The sequence below is a fragment of the Rhipicephalus microplus genome, chromosome 4 (assembly GCF_043290135.1).
Source record: "Rhipicephalus microplus isolate Deutch F79 chromosome 4, USDA_Rmic, whole genome shotgun sequence".
In the NCBI taxonomy this organism is placed as follows: Eukaryota; Metazoa; Arthropoda; class Arachnida; order Ixodida; family Ixodidae; genus Rhipicephalus; species Rhipicephalus microplus.
The window spans coordinates 55,178,184-55,197,941 of record NC_134703.1 but is presented as its reverse complement, the minus strand read 5'-3'; the positions used below and the strand labels follow the sequence as shown (position 1 = coordinate 55,197,941).

Here is a 19,758-nt window from a genome sequence, read left to right as displayed (position 1 = left end):
GGTGATCACAAGAGCACGCAGACATAAGAATGAACACATAAACGCTTAAAAAGCTTGCAGTATGCAAAGAAATGCAACGCTTGAAAAATTCTATGCGTGTGTGTTCAGCTTTTAGTAGAACGTGCAAAGGTTCTATAGAAACTTCATTAAAACGTCCCTGTGCTTAGCGGTGGTCATATTTGTGCCCACCGGTACAAACATGACCCCGCCTTAATCCCAGTCACCGAGCTAACTGAAAACGGTGGCGGCCGAGATTCTCACCCGTAACCTTATAGTGTCAAAACCTTGACAAACACAGCGAGAAGTTTTTCCGCATGCAGACATGAGTCACTGTAAAGTACAAACTCAAACATAAGCACCCAGGCACGAAATTGTAACAGTGCCGCTTAGCGTCTCGAGTCACGCCAGCACGAAGCGACGATTAAAAAAAAAGAAAAAGCCGAGTAAATGGCGGGGGTTAAGCACCAAACCTCTCTTCCTGGCTACGCCCCAGGTTGGAGAGACCGATTTATCAATAGCTTGACTATCAATAAATTTTTGTGGCAAGAAAGCACTTCCTTGATGACACTAAACATTTTTATTTTTTTGCAATAACGGCAGGAGTTCCGCGAGAAAGCAGTCGAGGCCCATGTTAATTGCTCTTCCAGCATTTATTGCGAAATAAGTGACGAAAACAAAGTGTCACGGTAAAACTTTTACTCGCTCTCACACTCGCGTGTTCTTCGTAACAGGTGGCAATGTAAGGCACACACAGACACGAAAACTTTCTCTGGTGCTGAAAACAGCGCGATGTCACGGTTACACGCGATGCACACGGTTACACCAGTTGCTGTGCTCATGTGTAAAAGGCGTACATCCACACGGACACTTGTATAAATAAAAACTACAGGCATTGCATGCCTTTTTTTTTCGGTTAAAGCTTCAAGCTATCCCTGTTCCGGCTGCCGATAAATTATACACTATAAATGCTCGTGATAACTTAATAAAAGAAACAGCGGCAGCTAGTATACATGTATAAAAAGAACAATGGCGACTTCGAAGCCGTGACAGACGCTGGTATCACTGCATATAGATCACTTCAGCCACAAGATGCAGCGTGTCGTCATGTGCTGTTGATACAAAGGGTCTCTCTGCCGAATACAAGGTACGTTACAGACACTTCGCCAAAACTGCGAAGCGGTTGTACAAAATATTCCAAATAATTAGGCGTGAGGTAACTCCAACATATCAACGCCCCCACGAGCGCGAACTAAAACGGTCTGTGCGCCCGCGAAGAGAACAGCAAGAACGCCTGGTCAAAGAGAGTCCGAACTCCCCTTCGTTAAACTCTGTACATTTCAAACACAAGCACACTGTCAATATAATATATAGACTCTCAGCACATTTCATTTTTTTTTCTTTTTCTTCCATGCGTTCTCGAAACAACAGAGAAGAAACACAAGTGTTTACAGAAGGCACTTTTTTGGGACTCTTTCGATCGCGATTGGGGGAAATTTTGAGCTGCCCGCGCATGGCGATCAGCTGCCAGCGCCGCTCTGATAGGGGGAACTAGCGAGACTCGACGAGTTCCTCCTTGTGTCCACTTGCGCCGCTTCCGGGTCCGTTGTCAGGTTTGAGCTCCTTGCGAACCATGTAGCCCCGAAAGGCGGCCTGAATTTTGGTCGCCGCCACTTCCGTGTCTGACGGCTCGCTAGCACCGTTAGACGCCACCGCCGCCGACAGCTCCTCCTGGTTGGCATTGCCCGTCGCCTGCGAAGCCTCGCCTGCGAAAAGCAAGTGCAGCACAGTGAAAGGAGAATATCTTGCGAGGGCAGTTGACTAAACGATCCAGTGGCGTAAATCATAAGAGAGATGGGGGGAGGGAGGGGAAGGCGTTTAGGCTACAGGCCACTCGGTGGTGTTGCCACCTGTCCGATTTTACTCGGCCGGTCTTCTAGACAGCGGGCCGGTTTCCGGTCGATCCCCGCCGTCATTGGCCATTTTTTTTAAACACGAAAGTGTTTTATGCCGAGGTCCACCACGGCTCCGTTGACGTACTTCCGTCACGGATATGACGTTTTAAAATATGTACTGAAAGACTGCAAAGAAAGAAAAACGCAAATAAATGGTTTTGTTGCAGGGCGTCGAACAATCGAGACCTCAATCTGCAGCGCGCGGCGTTGACCTCTAGGCCACGAAGAATACGTTGTCACGAGGGCTAACGGCAAGCTATTTATATACACCACACACCGTTTAAAAATCCTCGGAGCTCCGCACTGTGATCAGTAGCAAGATGGCGCTAAGAACTCGCGCTGAGCGCGCTCTCAAGGTCGTCACCCCTAGCGTTTCTATCTGCGCCGCCTCCACGGAGCGTGGTCGCTCCCGCGCGCGAGCGTTAATCAAACTCGTGATTTGGGCGAGCACGAAGGTCACTTCGCTCGCTGCCGCGGCCGCGTTCACAGAAAGAGCACGCTACTTGTGCGTTCGTTTCGTGCGCGTTTTTTGTTTGTTTGAATAAGCACGCTTTAAATGTTTAGCTGCGACAGTGGTGAGCCTTTGCACGTCGTGTGTATACTCATCTCATGCGTGCTTTCTGTTTGATGTGCACGCTGCAAGTTTCGAGCTGGTTGTCGTTCTCCGCGTGACTTGGCAATATGTTGCTGTAACATTCACTCCTTTGTCACTGTGGCGAAACACTGCACAATAAACGTTTAATTACCTCGGTGAAGACACGTTTCACTATCGCGTTATGCCGCTTTCTATAGGAGAAGGAATCAGACACGTTTTCAGAGCAGTAAACGCCACGTCATTATAATCACGGGTATGTTCATGCTGCAGCAATTAGACTAGTTGGTACACTCAGACTGCCGTTTCTGTTTGTAAATCGGGTTTATTTGAGTCAAGAAAAGTAATGTTGCAATAAATGGAACTGCATGCCAAAGACCTGACTTGACGTCTTCTTCAACACTAATTTAATATTCTAGTAGCTCTAACCCCCTCCGTCCAAGGGCCGTTTTTTTTTTTTTTTTTGAGAAAAGGTGGCAACCTTAGGCCGCTGGGCAGCACAGGCTTGCGCATAAAAGGAGAGGGGAGGATAGGCGCCGCTCTAATCATCCAAGGCGGGGACCCTTACCTTTTCTCATGTTCATCGTTACCGATATGCATGTTCTTGCCTATAATGGCGGCGAATGATCCCTTAAGTTAAAATGAGAAAACCGCATTTGATATATTTATATGTGGAGTTTAACGCCCCAAAACCACCATATGATTATGAGAGACGCCGTAGTGGAGGGCTCCGGAAATTGAGACCACCCGGGGTTCTTTAACGTGCACCCAAGTCTGTGCACACGGGCCTACAACATTTCCGCCTCCATCGGAAATGCAGCCGCCGCATCCGGGATTCGATCCCACGACCTGCGGGTCAGCAGCCGAGTACCTTAGCCACCAGACCACCGCTGCGGGGCAAAAACCGCATTTCTCGCCTTTATTCTCGGAAAGCAGGGAACTTAAGGCAGCTCGTTCGATTTTAATGTTTTCATTCACACTCGCAAAGCTTGGCTAATTTAGGACTCGTGCAATTTTTTTTTTTGCAGGCGAAGGGCATTGCGGTGGAACTTTACCCCCCCCCCCCCGAGAACCTGCGCACGCTTACACCGGACACACGCACAGACACATACACGCACACACGTACGCAGACAGCAACAAATGTCCTCTCTTCTCTTGATATTTAACTTTACAGCATGCATATTTTGATCTCCTATATGGTCATAACTCGTACTGCACAGAACATTTAACATCCTGTTTTTCTGTAGTGGTAGCTGTGCTCAATACATTAAGTTCCGTGAACAATATTGAAAGAAACTGCCGTTCAACCAGTTTCCAAGAAGCCTCAATAGCACGATAAAATTACGTGATGTGTGAACATATACACGTTTTTATTTCAGAGCACGATTCAGAGCCGCTCAAAACAAACACACAGGTCAACGAAGGACTAATTTCAACGTATTCTGTACCTTCAATGCAAACTTTGCGGTATACGTCAAAAGGCGTACGAACTACCACCATCACGAAGCAAGAACGCGCGCGCACAGGCAACCCCACCCTGTAAGGCAAAGTACAGGTGCCAGAGCTAGGAGGATTGTGTGCATCGCAATGAGTGGGGCGACGACCCTTAAAGCGCGCCGTTCGCGCCATCTCGCTGTTGCTGATGAGAACACGCACCTCCGAGCTCTGCGTACCACCACAGAAAAATCCTGTATATAAATAGCTCGCCGTTCGTGTGATGAAGGACATACGCTCCGTGGCCGAGTTGTCCAACGCCATGCGCGGTGGAGTGCGGGTCGCAGGTTTGTATCCCCAAGTCACGCGCTCCGGAAAATTAATTTTTTTCTGAATTTTAGACTGAATGCAGCAGACTGATAATGCTAAGGCAACATAATGTGTGTCGTTCACACTGCGGTTCAGTAAGGCTTGCAAAAGGTCGAGTACCACCGACTGTATAAATCAACGCATTACCAAGTGTGCAGCAAGCTTTTGCCTGTAGATGCTACGGACGTGAAGCATATGCTACAGAACTTCTCTGTCTTTTGCAGCAAACCTCACCACCCTATCCACGCTGGTTGCCAACGCCGTCTAATTACACGTCAGTCATTTTTAGCACAGCACATGTATTTAAGAGAACCCCGGGGCCTTACCGTCATGTTGCGTCCGAGACAGCAGATTCTTTCTGGTGAGGTAACCCCGCACGCCAGCTTGAATTTTGACGACGGCCGACTCGATGTCTTCCGGCTTCGGGCTCGGACTTAACCTATCTCCGGGCGTCTCTCGCTGGGCGTCTACTTGGAGCAGCGGCACCTGTTCGCGGGGAACCTCGGGGACACTGCTGTCGTCACCAGTAGTGGTGGTCTCACCGCCGGACGGGACGTGCGACTTGTGCGTAATCAGCTGTGGAAGCTCCATGGCCTGCTCTTGTAGCGTGTGCATGCCGTGCTTCAGAGATTCGGCCGTGTCAGACGCCTTCGCCGTGACCTGTTCGGACAAGTCATGGGCCTTGCTCTTGGTGGCGTCGTATATTTCCGCCGACTTGGTCGCGACGGTAGTAGCTGCAGTCGAGACGGCGGAGCTGACGTCGCTCAGCAGATGATGGGCCTTCTCCTGGCACAAGGCAAACTCTTGCTGCGCCATCTCCTTGAGCTTTTGCAGCCGGTCCTTCTCGGAGTGAGCGGAGTCATCCGGGGAATGCTCCAACGACTCGGAGGCTCCAACAACGGACGATATCACCCGCTCGACCAGGAGCTCGGCTTCTGTCTTGGCCGAGTCGAGCACTTCCTGAGACACCGCCTTGGGCAACGTCTCGGTCGTCTCCTGTGGTCCGTCCTTGGCGGACTCGTTGAAGTTCAGCTCGCACATGGCGTCTCCCTCCTTGGCGTCGATCTTCATGGCGACCGTTTTAGCCGCGAGCACGCTCTCGCCGGCGGCGGCCGCGTTGACGTCGAGCACGGCAGTGAACACCGCGTGTTCCTTGCCGGCGTCGTGCGGCTTCGCTTCGGATCGCTTCGGCTCTTCGTGATGCGAGTGTTTCGAGTGCTTACTCGCAGATTCGGAGGGGGCGTGTCCCGAGGCGACGCCTTCGGTCGATTTTTTCTCCTCGCTCGATTCGCCGTGCTTGCCGTGGGGCCGAAGCGATTCAATTTTCTCCTTGCCCTTTTCGTGCACTTCCTTGGCGGTTTCCTTGATGAGCTCGGCCGCATGTTCGGACTTCTCCTTCAGCACTTCGGCAGCTTCCCGCGCTTTTTCCTTGGCCTTCTCCGTTCCCGGTTGCTCGTGAGAAGCCTTCTTTGCGTGCTCCGAGTGTTCGTCCTCGTGAGACTTGTGAGCACCCGAGTGCGCTTCGGATTTCGACTTGTGCGCGCCCTCCTCGTCTTTCTTCACCGATTCCGCCGACTTGTGCCCCCCATGAGTGTGCGACGACACCGCCTCCTCGGCTGCATGCTTGGCGGCTTCTTTAGCCTCGTGCGCCATCTGCTTGAACTCCTCGGCGGCTTCTTTACCGCCCTCCCCAGTCTTCTCGAGGAACTTCTCCTTGGCGGCTCCAACGTGCTTCTTCGCGGATTCCAGCGCGCTCATAGCGTCCTCCTTGGCGTGTTCCAGGGGCTTCTTCGAGTTGTCCTGGTCCGCATTCTTGGCGTTCTCACTCGTTGCAGCGCCACGCTCTGCTTCTTTACCGTGGGCACCTGCTTCATGCTTCGAGTGATGCTTCGCTTCTTCCTTAGCAGCCTGCAAGGACCAGAAAGGCAAGGCTTATTAGACGACTTCTTTCTTTTTTAGTGTGCGTAGCGTAATATCGGTACAAATACACAACTGGTATATGATCAATAATGCATTCATTTGCGCGACACATTATGGGGCTACCGAATGAAGACGACCTCATTCAATTAATTATACACCCAGACGCTTGATAACAGACAGCCGTCGCTTTTCACTCACGAGCTTCCCATTTGTGAGGGGACCCTATTTAGTTCGCATTCATGTGCAGTCGTGTAAGCAAGCGTCACTTTTGAGCAAACGTACCACACAGACACTTTTATTGTGAAAGCAATTATATGGACACTCTCGGCTGGATTTTGCCGCCGGCGTCAGCGTCGATGTCATGCACCGTATATGTATGCATGTCTATATATACGAAAACGCAAGGAAAAAAAAATTCAGACTCCGGCGCACGGTATCAAACGTGGGACCTTCAAGTCGTAAATGCGAGGCGTTAACCACTGAGCCACCGAGAGGCACCTCCTTCAACGCTCGAACGGCAAGCTATTTATATCTACCACTTACCGCTGTTGGCGGGCATCGTGGGGGAGGGGGGGGACTATCCTGTTTTCAGCATTATGAGCAAGATGGCGCAATAGCGCGCGGCGGCTCTCATCTCTCACACGTAATTTGGCCCACGGGGAGGAGGAAAGTGGGCCATCTCTCGCGTGCCCTTATCTCCCGGTGGGGAGGATCATACGTTCTGGCTGACGTTGGGGCACTGTAACAATTCTGTTGTAGTTACGGGGCGCACAAAAGTCACTGCAATCGTTGCACAGCCTTCGTTTGCGAAAAGGGCACTCTTTTCAGACACAGCGAAGTAACAACTGAGACGCTTATTCGCTTTCATCTGTACCTGTGAGTACGTTTCGTGCATAATTTGTGCGTGAGAAACACGGGGCACGTTTCGATCTACTTGCCATTCTGCGCGTGACCATCCAATTCGTTGCTATCGCGTTGAATGCTTCGCCTTTGCGGCAAAGCTGTGACTTCTTTTTTACTTCGCTTTGTTCAAAACGTTAGGTATCATCTGACATTCGATTTGGCTTTCAAGGTTTAGCTTCCTATAATAATTCCGTTCATTCGATGACGTGAATTCGAATTAATCTTAAGCACAGACGTTTTTCTAGAAGCAGCAGATGCAATTTTTGTTTTTAATTCTGGAGTTTTGCAGGATATAACCAACATATTCGTATGAGGCAGATCTTTGGAACCATTCTGACCACCTCGATCTTTACCGTGTGCGTAAATTTAAGAAAATAGCTGGTCTTGGATAAAGCAGTTGCTAAGAGCGGTTGCTGTAGCTGGGAATCGACCCTACAACCTCGCGCATTGTTTGGCAACGTCACAGCCATTGAAACCAAGACGGCGTGTAGAGGCTGGACTTTCAAACGCATACTGCAGTGGCTGCAGCGAACGATACTGGAGCATACCAAACAGACGCTCTAAGGGAGGACAAGTCACGCGATGTCAATGCAGGAATATAACCTACAAAACGGCTCGAGATGTACAGCCAGCCAAGTATTTACTTGCGTGCGCGGCCATCGACTTTTCTGTGCGCCAGCGTCATACGACGGTGGCTAGTCAAAAACAGGGCGAGGGTAAGCGCGTGCCCACAAAACACACTCATATGGACCCGTCGTCTGAATGACTGACGTGTGGGGTTTAACGTCCCAAAACCACCATATGATTATGAGAGACGCCGTAGTGGAGGGCTCCGGAAATTTCGACAACCTGGGGTTCTTTAACGTGCACCCAAATCTGAGCACACGAGCCTACAACATTTCCGCCTCCATCGGAAATGCAGCCGCCGCAGCCGGGATTCGATCCCACGACCTGCGGGTCAGCAGCCGAGTACCTTAGCCACTAGACCACCGCGGCGGGGCATCCCGTCGTCTGGTAGGCTGTTTCTTTTTTAGAAGACATCATCTAATGTCAGCGCATTTTAGGCTTATACGCACCATGATTAGGCGAATGGTTTTGTTCTTTTTTTGAAGTTACATTTGGGTGAGCGAGAGATAAGGATAAAACGTAATTCGTTTGCGGTGCGGCACTATGGGGTGACAGACGATGGGCCCAGCTGAGGGCGCTTTGTGTGCATGCGCTTACGCTCACCATAAAGGCCAGACCACACGTGCGCGTTACAGCGCTTCCGTGCGTGGTTTGCAGACGCGGCGCTACGCCCCTTCCCAAAGGTGAGAAAGGGCGCGCAACTTCGTGTAGCCGTCTACCCTCTCCCTTCATATGGGCGGAGGGCACGACGGCAAGTCTACACGTCATGGTTGGGCACGCTGCAACGCGTGCATGTAGTCAGGCCTTTATCTGGAACTTGGCTCCGTCGTATGGCCGGCGCTTATGCATAGGAAGTCACCGCTCGCGCACGCCAGTTCAAGATTTGAGCGGCTGTACAAGCCGTGGACAACTGTAGACTTCAAAGCTGCTCTAGAGTTTGTGCACAACGCTGCACAACACGGCATGCGATTTGTGTAGTGGAACTCGGCTGCACCATGGGCTGAACTGAAGTACAAAGAGAAAGCGGGAAAATTGGTAAGCACTGTGCTTCACACACACACTATCTTCTCAGGCCGTGCATGTTTATCGCTGCTGTCAGGTGATGGATTGATGACCCTGACATATAGCCTGACATCCGTTATTTTATAGATATTATGATATTCTGACAATGGTTTCTGAGCGAACACGTTGTCAGAATAGTGAAATTTTCGCTCACAAATGAACAATCTATACGGTCCTGTCAGTATTTCTTCGGGCCCTTTTTCCCGTGTACGGATAATGTTAGACGGTAACTGTACGGTACAGTCTATGCGATTTATTGAAATTAAAAAAAAAGCATAGCTCTTATGCGGGTAGCAAAGCTAAGATGACACCCAGCATACCAATTTCTCGTGCCTCCGTAAAAGCTGTGCTGCTTATTTCCACCACACATCCATATGAGGTGGAGCGCGTTTGGCAGACATTCTCAGAACATGAATGGTAGCGTACCCAAAGAAAATTGTATATAACAGTTGCATCTTACCGGTACTTAACTACGGAGCAGAAGCCTGCAGGCTTACGGAGAGGGTTCAACTGAGATGAGAACGACGACGCAAGAAATTGTAAGAATGGTAGGCATAACCTTAAGGGACATGAAGAGAGCAGAGAGGGTCAGGGAACATACTGGCGGTAACGACATCTTAGTCGAAATCGGGAAGAAATGCACATGCAGGGTGTGTAGTGCATAGGCTAGATAACCGCTGATCATTAAGAGTAACAGAGTTCCAAGAAAGACACGCGCACAAGGGGAAGGCGGAAAATCAGGTGGGCAGGCGAGATAACGAAGCCTGCGGGGGACAGCTTGGCCGCAGCAAGCATATGACCGCGTTGACTGGCGAAACATAGGCGAGGCCTTTGCCCCGCAGTAGGCGTAGTCAGGCTGATGACGATTATAATTATGATGATGTTTCTGTACAAACTGGCTCAAATGGTTGCCCTGTTCGAACAGCGTTTTCCGAAAGGCGAATGCGCCGCCATTGTCATCATCTCTCATTACTGTTATGGCGGCTTTAGAACCTTGCGTGCAACGACCTCGCATATGCTAGCACTACCACTACCCGCCGCGTGTCGTCTTCAAGCCTGGCCTCCGCAATAACGCACCGTTTCTCAGTCGGAGCTAATCTCGGAGGTCATGCCTCAGAGCGGATGCGTGTGTTGCTCACCGTAGGGGACGCTGCTCCTTTACGGCCTGCTTCCGCGGCAGCTCCTTCGGCGTCGGCGGGGGCATTCTGCGCACCTGCGGCAGCGGTACAAAGATGTGTTAGACGAACAGTAAAATCACTGTTATATTTAATTTCTCTCGACAAAATGGTTAAACCACGTTTTAGCAAAGGTATGCGTTGAATAAAGCTACAAGTTCAATGAGTGAAAAAGATTTCAAGAACATCAAAACTCTGGACAAGTTTTACCTTCGAAGGAGGCTTCACTGCAAGAACACACGCACTACCGTGAAGCAGCCACTTAAAGTGCTGCAGTGAAGCCACTTTGAAAGGAAAAAAATTAAGCAGCCAAAGCACCATTGCGGTGCTTCCCGTCTGCTGCGTCTGGTTCTCTTTACACACTTTCTGGTCGCTATTGTGTAACATTTAATGTCAAAATCAAATCACCAGTCTACTATCAAAGAAACGCACGGGGGATGAGAGACACGACAAACTCAATTCTAACTGCGCTGCGAATGTGATTCAAACCACTTGTGGTTCGTTATCGAGAACATAAATATGAGCACGCTAAAGTTATGGCGTTCCAAACCCGTCGGGAGTCGAACCAGTGGCCTTGGCACCACAGTATGACATATCACTGAAACACAAGAGTGAGTGGGTGAGAGGATCACATTTACTCTCTCAGCTTCTTCATTCACATGTACAACCAATCATTTTCAAGGCCTCCAAACTTTCATATTCCCCTTCAAGTGTAACACCGACTTGCCGGAACAAAATTTTACACGTATATTTTGACCACTACACGTATACAGGCTTACAGCCGCCTATTTACAAAGACTAATTGATTACAAATACATGCCTCTTACGGGTGATCTGCTGCCTGTATAGAAAGAAAAAAACTGAGCATTTGTTACAAGAACATGAGTCGAATTATTCCGTGCACGATTTTCCCACAGCAAGAACAGCACAAGCTGACCACAGTAATACGGAGCAACACGTCAAGCCCTTTGTCGAATCTGTTTGTGGACCTCTTAGTTGCTTCTGTTTTGCACTACTATACCTACGCTGCTCTTGATAAGCAGAAAGTTACCTTGCATCCACTTCCTCGTTTCACAGTTTTTTTATTGTCATTACTACTTGCACCGCTCAAAAGCATGGCTCGTCAGACGAGATTGAAAAAGTTAGGTTTCCATCTCTCTTGACTAGCTACGCCGAAAAGCCCCGAAAAACAGTTAGGAACACATGACTTCACGCAAAGTTAACGGTGTCGTCTATATGAACTAGAATATAGATCGCTAGTAGGGGGCGGCCAATTTTGGTAAGGCGCTGCGGGGTCTATTGGAATGAACGGCCGCAGCAACAACTAACCTATCCTTGACACATGCCTGCCACTGCAGCTCCTTGTCGCCAACAGCTGTGAAATAACAATACCCGCAGTTTCTGTGCTGGCCGCGCCGATAGATCCTAACTAGTACCAGGATTATTATGCTTAATGCCCTCTAAGAGCGGGTGCACACAAAGTCAGGCTTCGTGCCAGAAAAAATATATATTCGTACGAAAGTTTCCTGATTAGCTGATTCTTGAAAAAAAAAAGGGGGGGGGCAGGTCTACAGGCTATTACAGGATGATGTGAAACGACAATTGTATGGTTTTACGTCGCAGAACCACAATACAAAAGAATTGAAAAAACATTTTTTTAACCGAAATTCAGTATAAATTTCAGCAGTGTTTCAAGCTTTTCTTACAGTTCTGTCATGGATCCCATGCTGTGTGCAGTGCCCTGCTATTGTCTGAAGAGTTTTTTTTCTCGCGTAGTTTTTTACCAGTGTCAATTGTTGCGCAAAGTAAGCATTTCGTTCTTTGATGGCTTACAGTATAGGTTGCATCCTTTTTATGTACAGTTCGTCTTTTTCCTTGCATTGTCAGTCTCTTGCGAATACTTTTGTCATTGTATCTCCCTTCCTGTACGGGCCAACATATCGGCCTGCAGTGGCGATATGTTGGCATTGCACTGTTGGCACCATAACCTACTTAATTGGGCCATCGTGGCGGGGTGCTCACGTGGAGCGACAAGAAACACACAGACCAAGCCTTCACAGTATTCCGCCTCGCCATGCCTTCGAGAATTCGCCAGTGAAGGCGAAACGTGGAGCGCCCCTTGGGGGCTAATAATGTATCGCCGATGACGGCAAATAACCGGTTAAAGTGGCGCGCAAATAAAATAGGAAGAAAACAAATCACACGATGGCTCGCATCAAGATCAAGCAAATGAGCTTGGAGCCGCCGGAAGGAAGGATCACTGACGCTTCGGTGCACGGCATTATGCGCCGTGAGGGCAGCGATATTTATGTTTCAGTCTCAACAATGTGATACAATATATGAAAACGACCTCCCCTCCCTCAAATCTATAGGTATCACCTCCAATATACAAACGAGCAGTAAAACACATTATGTAATGAACATGGTTGAATGCGCCAGGGGCGCGAGAATTCTTTCGTCCTGGAGGAGTGGTGGGGGGTGGATTCTCACTCAACCTTTATGTGGGTTTGTGTGCGTTTTTTTTTTTTGCGCATGTGAATATAAACAAGCAAGACAATTTTGTGGAAGGTTTGAGCTCCCCCTTCAACCCTAGCTGCTCCAACAAAATTCACGGCAACGTATACCGTGCATAGAACAATGCTACCGAACATACCCCTACAAGATACCGCTCCCAACATAACCATGCACAGTTCGACAGTCGTGTTTTTTTTTTGTTTCTTCTAATCTACGGACGTATACACTATTCTATATTATTTAAAAAGGGGGTGTCATCAAATTTCGACACAGGCCTTTTGTAGGCTTTCCCTTTATGCCAGGACACTCCACACGAATGGTCGCACACGGCAAACGTTTAGAACAAATTTTAATTAATTTCCCAAGTGTGCCTAATGCTCATTCTCCCGATCGAAGTCCATCGCAAGCGCGTCCAGCACTGACGTAGCTCTACAGGGAGGGCAACTATGGTGTAAGGGCAACGAAAGTTGTAGCGACGTCCCATCAGATCTGTAGTGATCGTAGGCGTACGCAGATTTCCCTTTCACGGTGGTCGAAGTTTCATCACAGCGCTCCTCCTCCCTCCCCCCCTGAGTCGCAGCGCCCCCTTTTTGTGGTGTGGTGCTGACTTTGCGCCCCCACACTCCCCTCTCTTAAGGAGACTGCACAATATATGCTTGATATAGCTTGTATAATACAGTGTCGCATTAAAAATATCCTAGAGGTGCTCTTTATAATCAGAACACAAATTTAAAAAAAAAGCTCCGCTAACCTTTCTAGTTCGACAATTTTTCGTTAGGTCAACGCCAAAGCATAGTCACTTTTTTTTTTAGGAACAAGGGGCGGGGTTGAACTCCAGAACCAACTCTCCAATTGCGTGCACGGTCAACGTTATTGAAACGTTTAGATATAACTTACATGTAATTATAATGTTAGCGAAATACGTCATTTCATACGGCCCGCATTATTACTGACAGGTGGTTCTGCAATGACCTATGCAAAGCCACTGTAAAGATAGAAAAATCTGGAGCTGTGCCTCGATTTTAAATCTCGCGTTCTTTACCCATCATGACTAGTTCGGTACAAGATTATTCGTTTATTCCATATCTATAAAATAAAACACAAAATACTCCCCCCCTCCCCTCCCTAAAAAAAGACACCGCACTTAGAGAGCATGTTACGCAGATCAATGCAAAGAATGGCGTATTCCATAAGGAACAAACATACGATCTGTCATGTTTTGTCGATATGCAAGTCAAACAATTTTAAACAAGCGTCCAGAAAACAATATTGAAGAATCACCTTTCTATTCGTTTTTTTTTTTGTCATGAGTAAATAACTGGAAACGAAACAATCACACTAGTCCACTGCGTTTCTCGCCTAAGCCCGTATTCACTCACATTCACCGTGTCGACATTAAATATCCATAAAAAACCCAGGGGCAAACTTAACATAGCCGACACCAAGAAGAAACACATTGCAAAACGCAGCACGTATTCATCGACATAGCTGCAATTAAACTTTCTTTGCCCATAAACCTTGTTTTCTGTACGCAAGCTTGCTCAATGCAATGCTCCTTTGCAGATGTTCTTTCACGACTGCGCAGAATCACTTCCCACATGAAATATTTGCTGAGAGAAACAATTCAAACTTTTTCACGTACACAAGCCAGTTTTCGTAAAGCTACAGACGTTACAGGTGGTTACATGTACGTAATTATAATGAAACGAATGAAAATTAAAAAAAAAACGTTACGAAATGTTCAGTATAGTTGGCAAGCATATATGCCAAAATGCAGTAAATTATTACGTGCGCTCAACCAACTGAAAGGTTGACTGAGCACATGGAATAGTTCTATCATGTTTACTTTAATTACTTTTTTTTTCTGCAAACATACGTGAGGCTATGGGATGACCTGCCTGCTGATATTGTACCTTGATTACAGATATTCATGTATTGAAACTTAAATACATGGATGAAGAATTTCTCAAGTGAAATGTCATTTAACTAGCATAACTTTTGATGACCATGCCCTTCGGGTATATAACGTCTTCGTTACGAGAAATTTGACGCATCAAATAGGCAAATGATCAAATGATACGAGTACACGTGGTACTCTGTTTAAAAAAAAAAGAGGTTCCTGAGGTTTTACCAGCCATAAGTCAGATTGCAAGGTACGCGTCATTGAAAAAATGGGGGGGGGGGGGGGCTCAATTATAAAAACTCGGGGTTTGGTAACGCGCACCTAAATCTACAGGCACACGGGACGTTTTTGCGTGTTGCCCCATCGGAATACTGTCGCAGTGGTCGGAATCAAACCCAAGACTTCGATCTCGGCACTTAAGCAACAAACTGCAACTGCGGGTTTCGAAGTCCAAGAAATTGTAAATAAAAGATTCTAGATAGTAATGATGATATTCGTCGGGGTATTACGCACCAAAACAACGATAAGATTACGGGGGAGGCCATAGTTGGAGGACTCTGGAAATTTCGACCACCTATGTGGTGTTCTTTAACACTCAGCTAAATCAACGTACACGGGGCCTATAGCATATCACCTCGATCGAAACACGGTCGCCACGGGCGGCATTCGCTCCCTTGACCTTCGGGTCAGCAGTCAAGGCACAATCTAGAACACAAACTAAAGTGCATCGTACAACATCAACACATAGATACAACAGCCAACGAAAAGACAAACAACAAAGAAAATAACGCCGCGCTTCAATCGCGCAAACAAGTATGAGAAGGCAGGCACACACACGGAGAGAAGCAAAACTATCAGCAGGGGGGATCGCAACGGTTCTCAGCCAACTCACCGCCGCCCTCCCGGGTCAGATAGGAGCCCGAGTGGAAAGCCGAGGCGCAGCATCCCATGACACGAATCCGCCGCAACAGCAATCCGAGGCCGGATTATGCCGGCGCCGTGAACGGGCGGGGGTATTCAACGCGCTCGAGAAACCCAGATGGGGGCGTGAAGACCTTCGCACACCCGGGGACGGGCACTCGCACAGACAACACCGGCAAAACCAAGCACAAATCGCACGCACTAACACGTTCCACTATACGGCGGCGCGTTAAGACAAGACAAGAATAGGCAGCAAACAAGTGAGACGCAACAAAATGTCACAGGGGCACCACCACGTCCAAGGAGGTCGCGTGAAACACGGTCGACGACGAGAAAAACAGAGAACGAAAACAAAAAGAGGCAAAACGGCACAGCCCGTGCGAGCCGCGGTCGGCCAGGCACCGGGTTTTGGGTCCTCTTTCGAGCAACGGAACTGGAAGGGCGCGGAAGACGAAGAGCTATCAGCTCCTAGCGGAGTTTGCGGGGCGGAGAGAAGGGTCGAACGTCGGAAAGGAGGCGAGGAAGAGACGGTGCGAGCTCAAGGGGATCGAGACCGAATTAAAATATGTATAAAAAGGTCAAGGCGCACGCACAAACAGGCACGCGCAGCGTCTCCGTCGGGAGAGTCAATGTCATGGGGCCCTCGAAGACGTCAAGAGGCGGCAGACGGCATTAATAAAGCCGAGGCTTCAATTTCGCCTAGTCGGCCGCCGACCACACGCGGCACGCTTGAAGAAAGAGCGAGCGCTCAGAAGGGGGGCTCCGAAAACTGTATTTTCGGGGCGCACGCCCCCCTCAAGGCGCCATATTGGACCCAGACGTGAATGCGCTGCGGCCAAGGCGAGCCCGCCGAAAGCTGCGGCTTAGGCCGCAGTTTAGCGGCCCGAACCTTCGTGAACGAAAGAGAGGGAGATTGAGAGAGAGAGAGAGAAAGGTCTGCGTGCAATAAACACACGAGGGTAGGCGAAGAAGCAATTAAAAGAAGAGAATAGACAAGATGAGAAAAAAAAGAGGAGAGGGCTAAAAATAAGGCCGCCTCGTAGCTAGCGCAGGCCTGGCGGGCAGGCTTCTTCTGTCGGCGTGTGGTTCTCGAAGGCAGCAGCGGCGCAGCTGAGGCCTGGGCGCCTCTCTGCGTCCCTGGACAAGCTCAAGGCAGGCCCAACCGTCGGAGTGAAGGCGGTGCAAAACGGCCCAGCCGACGACGCAGTTCGGAGAGGAACAAACTGCCCGCGTGCGGAGGGAACCCTCCCGATGTGTACACAAGTTCGGGCCACGGCTTTACGGCGCACCATTACGACGTCGCCACAAGAGCACCACACAAGCCCTAAGCGCGATCGCCTTTCTCGTGGAATCTTGGCCGCAGGAAACTACCTTCCCACGAAGCGGCCCGTTCCTAAACCCATCGACAGCAATCGAACTTTGCGGTGGGACAAACAATGTGGCTCCGAGAGGGTGCCTGGTCTGGCAAGTCCTACCCCCCCCCCCTCCCGCCTTTTTTTTCGTGTACTTAAGCTAGTGCGCAGCTGGTAAATTATAATCACCAAGAGTGCCTTGCGTTGTGGGTTTATAACTGTTGCTCTTCGACAAAAGTTGTGGAATCTGAACGGCACATCAACATGCGCTCGGCTTTCGCTAATGCAGATGTGTACGCACGTCCACAAGTGGCTGTGGTCTGGACATGCTCGGACTATACGACTGTCCGTCGTTGCACAATTAAAGAGCAACATAGCGTATGATGTGCACACCCCTAAGCTTTTAATGTCATTTGCTCCGTACATAGGTATAGTCACGGTAGTAGAGCTGGGTGTTGAGATCCCCCAGAAAAAAATGTCCAGTTGTGCCCCTGTCACCACGTCACGTAACGTTTGCGATGTATCGGTTCAACTTGACTTTTCAAGCAATCGCAAGTGACCATCACCCTTTCATTTCGTCCATCTCGTCGCCTGCTGCACGCAATTACGCGCACGGCCTGGTAACCGCGTGGCATCTGGCTATAGCCGCAGCCAACGAACGAATGTTCCGTTCATGTTGTTTGCGCAGGGGAAACCCCTGCGCAATTAAAATGCCGGCGATTGCCGTCGCATTCACGCGCGACTCGGGCCAATTAAAAAGAGGCAGGCGTTGCTGCGGCATGCGCCGCTGTGAAAGAGAATCTCTTGACTCTCGTTTCCCTCGATGAAAAGCGCACCAAGCAGAGGAAACGCGCTACAAATGCGCTGGTCACCCGTCGGCACACGCTGTGACACGGATGGTTCGCGTGTTTGTCGAGCTGAAAAACAATGTCATCGCAGGCGCTAAAGATGACTCGCACCGATACCGGTGAAACATTCACGTTGGAATACCAACATGGCGAGAGGCGAAATTAGTGTGATGTCACGCTTAGTTTTATCAGTACATGGTATGCAGGTTACTTTGCTATTCGTGTACAGAGGCCAAATAACGTTCCAGCAACAGCGTCATCATCACACTGAAGCATGACAATGATTGATTTGTGGGGTTTAACGTCCCGAAACCACCGTATGATTATGAGAGAGGCCGTAGTGGAGGGCTCCGGAAATTTCGACCACCTGGGGTTCTTTAACGTGCGCCCAAATCTAAGGACACGGGCATAAAACATTTCCGCCTCCATCGGAAATGCAGCCGCCGCAGCCGGGATTCGATCACGCGACCTGCGGGTCAGCAGCGAAGCATGACAATCGTCATGTGATTATGCTGCTTTGACGTCACCTGACCCACTATGTTGGCGCCATGTGGTGCGTCCCTAACATCGCGTGCAAGCTGTCAATAGCTACTTGAAGGGACATTGAAGTGAAATCATAAATTAGTTTAGAATGATAGTTGATACTTTGACAACCATAGTTTCGTTGATTTCGCCATAACCGTATAGGCTTACTATTAGATACCAAAATTCAATGTCACTTTCAATTTTCCCCCGCCGAAATCTGCGGTGATCACGTCGCGGATATCAAATCTGCTTTTTTTTTCGTATTTTAGCCCCATTGCCACAACGACATTTCCTGAAGCTTGGTATGTTACGTACATGGCTTCCTAAAGACACGTGGTACTTCATCGTTAGCGATTAGGAAAGACGCAGGTCCTAGCAGACGCCGTCAAAATACACGCCACACACAGAAGACAACGAAGAGGGTCACCAGCCAGTCCGCTGTGCGTGCCGTTTTCGATCTAATATTGATGGAACGACCGAAAACGAATGCATAAACTTTTGTAGCAAGCATTCATTAATCTAGTTTTATCTTTAAAAGTCGCGTTCCACGTGATAACTGCGTCTGGAGGCACATGATTTTTTTAAGCAGGTAGAACTCGTTGATGCACGATCATTTGAGCGCCAACAGTTTCACATACCACAAAAGTCAATGCTAACACGAAAAAAAGTGACTTATTCATTTGTGTATCTAGTTAAACGAAGTGTTGTCTTTTTAACTTGACTTTCAGGCCACACCTTTGACGCGCTGAGATAACATCATTCAAAATCGAGGCACAAAACAAGAAGCAAGCTTCTCCTTAAAAATGTTCTTGCAGAAAAGCCAGCTTTTCGGATGCCTACTACGTGCGTGCAGACATGACCACATTCAAAATCAGGGCACAAAACAAGAAGCAAGATTCTCCTTACAAAGCCTCTTTTTGCAGAGAAGCCAGCTTTTAAGGTTGTACTACGTGCGTGCTTACAAGACCACTATCAAAATCGAGGCACAAAACAAAAAGCAAGCTTCACCTTACAAAGCTTCTTTTTGCAAAAAAGCCAGATTTTAAGGTGTGTACTACGTGCGTGCACACATGACCACATTCAAAATCAAGGCACAAAGCAAAAAAGCAACATTCTCCTTACCAAGCCTCTTCTTGCAGAGAAGCCAGCTTTAAAGGCGTTTACTACGTGCGTGCAGACATGACCACATTCAAAATCAAAGTTCACATTCAAATACGCTACTTACGCACACGAGAACTGTTCATAAAGCACAGCATATTAAAGCCCAACCAGATATACTTGTTTAAATTAATGAAGTATATACACAATAATAATGTCTTTAAAGAAAACAGTTATACTGAAGCGAAATTCTCCTTACAAAGCCCCTTCTTGCAGAGAAGCCAGCTTTTTAGGTGTGTACTACGTGCGTGCAGACATGACCATCTAAAGCAGCACTGATGTTGTTAACAATCATGCGTACGCGAGTGAACGCCACCCCGGAATTCGGCCGCTGCGAATTGAGTCGCAGGCCGGACTCCCAGCAGCGGCCGCATTCCTGAGTAGAAGCAATGCGAAACAGCCAGTTTTGCGCTGCTTCTACATTAAAATGCTAGCGTACATTTACGAACACGAAGTCCTTGTTCGCTAATTAAGTCCTGAAAAATTTTCAGGACGTACTGTAC

At 48.6% G+C, this 19,758-nt stretch overlaps 1 protein-coding gene across 2 annotated transcripts in view; it reads right to left on the bottom strand.

Moving 5' to 3' along the window:
- Positions 1–631: 631 nt before the first annotated feature.
- Positions 632–19,758, bottom strand: part of LOC119172656 (uncharacterized) — a 60,533-nt gene continuing 41,406 nt past the window's right edge. Inside the window, exons 1-4 of one of the 2 annotated variants that reach the window (XM_075892770.1) lie at positions 15,344–16,204; positions 9,999–10,072; positions 4,674–6,255; positions 632–1,763 (exon numbers count right to left, since the gene is read on the bottom strand). In XM_075892770.1, the coding sequence (XP_075748885.1) occupies positions 1,549–1,763; positions 4,674–6,255; positions 9,999–10,072; positions 15,344–15,401 (1,929 nt within the window). In that variant the 5' untranslated portion in view covers positions 15,402–16,204 and the 3' untranslated portion in view covers positions 632–1,548. Of the gene's footprint in view, positions 1,764–4,673; positions 6,256–9,998; positions 10,073–15,343; positions 16,205–19,758 lie in introns of those variants that run through there. The other variant, XM_075892769.1, reaches the window with a different exon arrangement.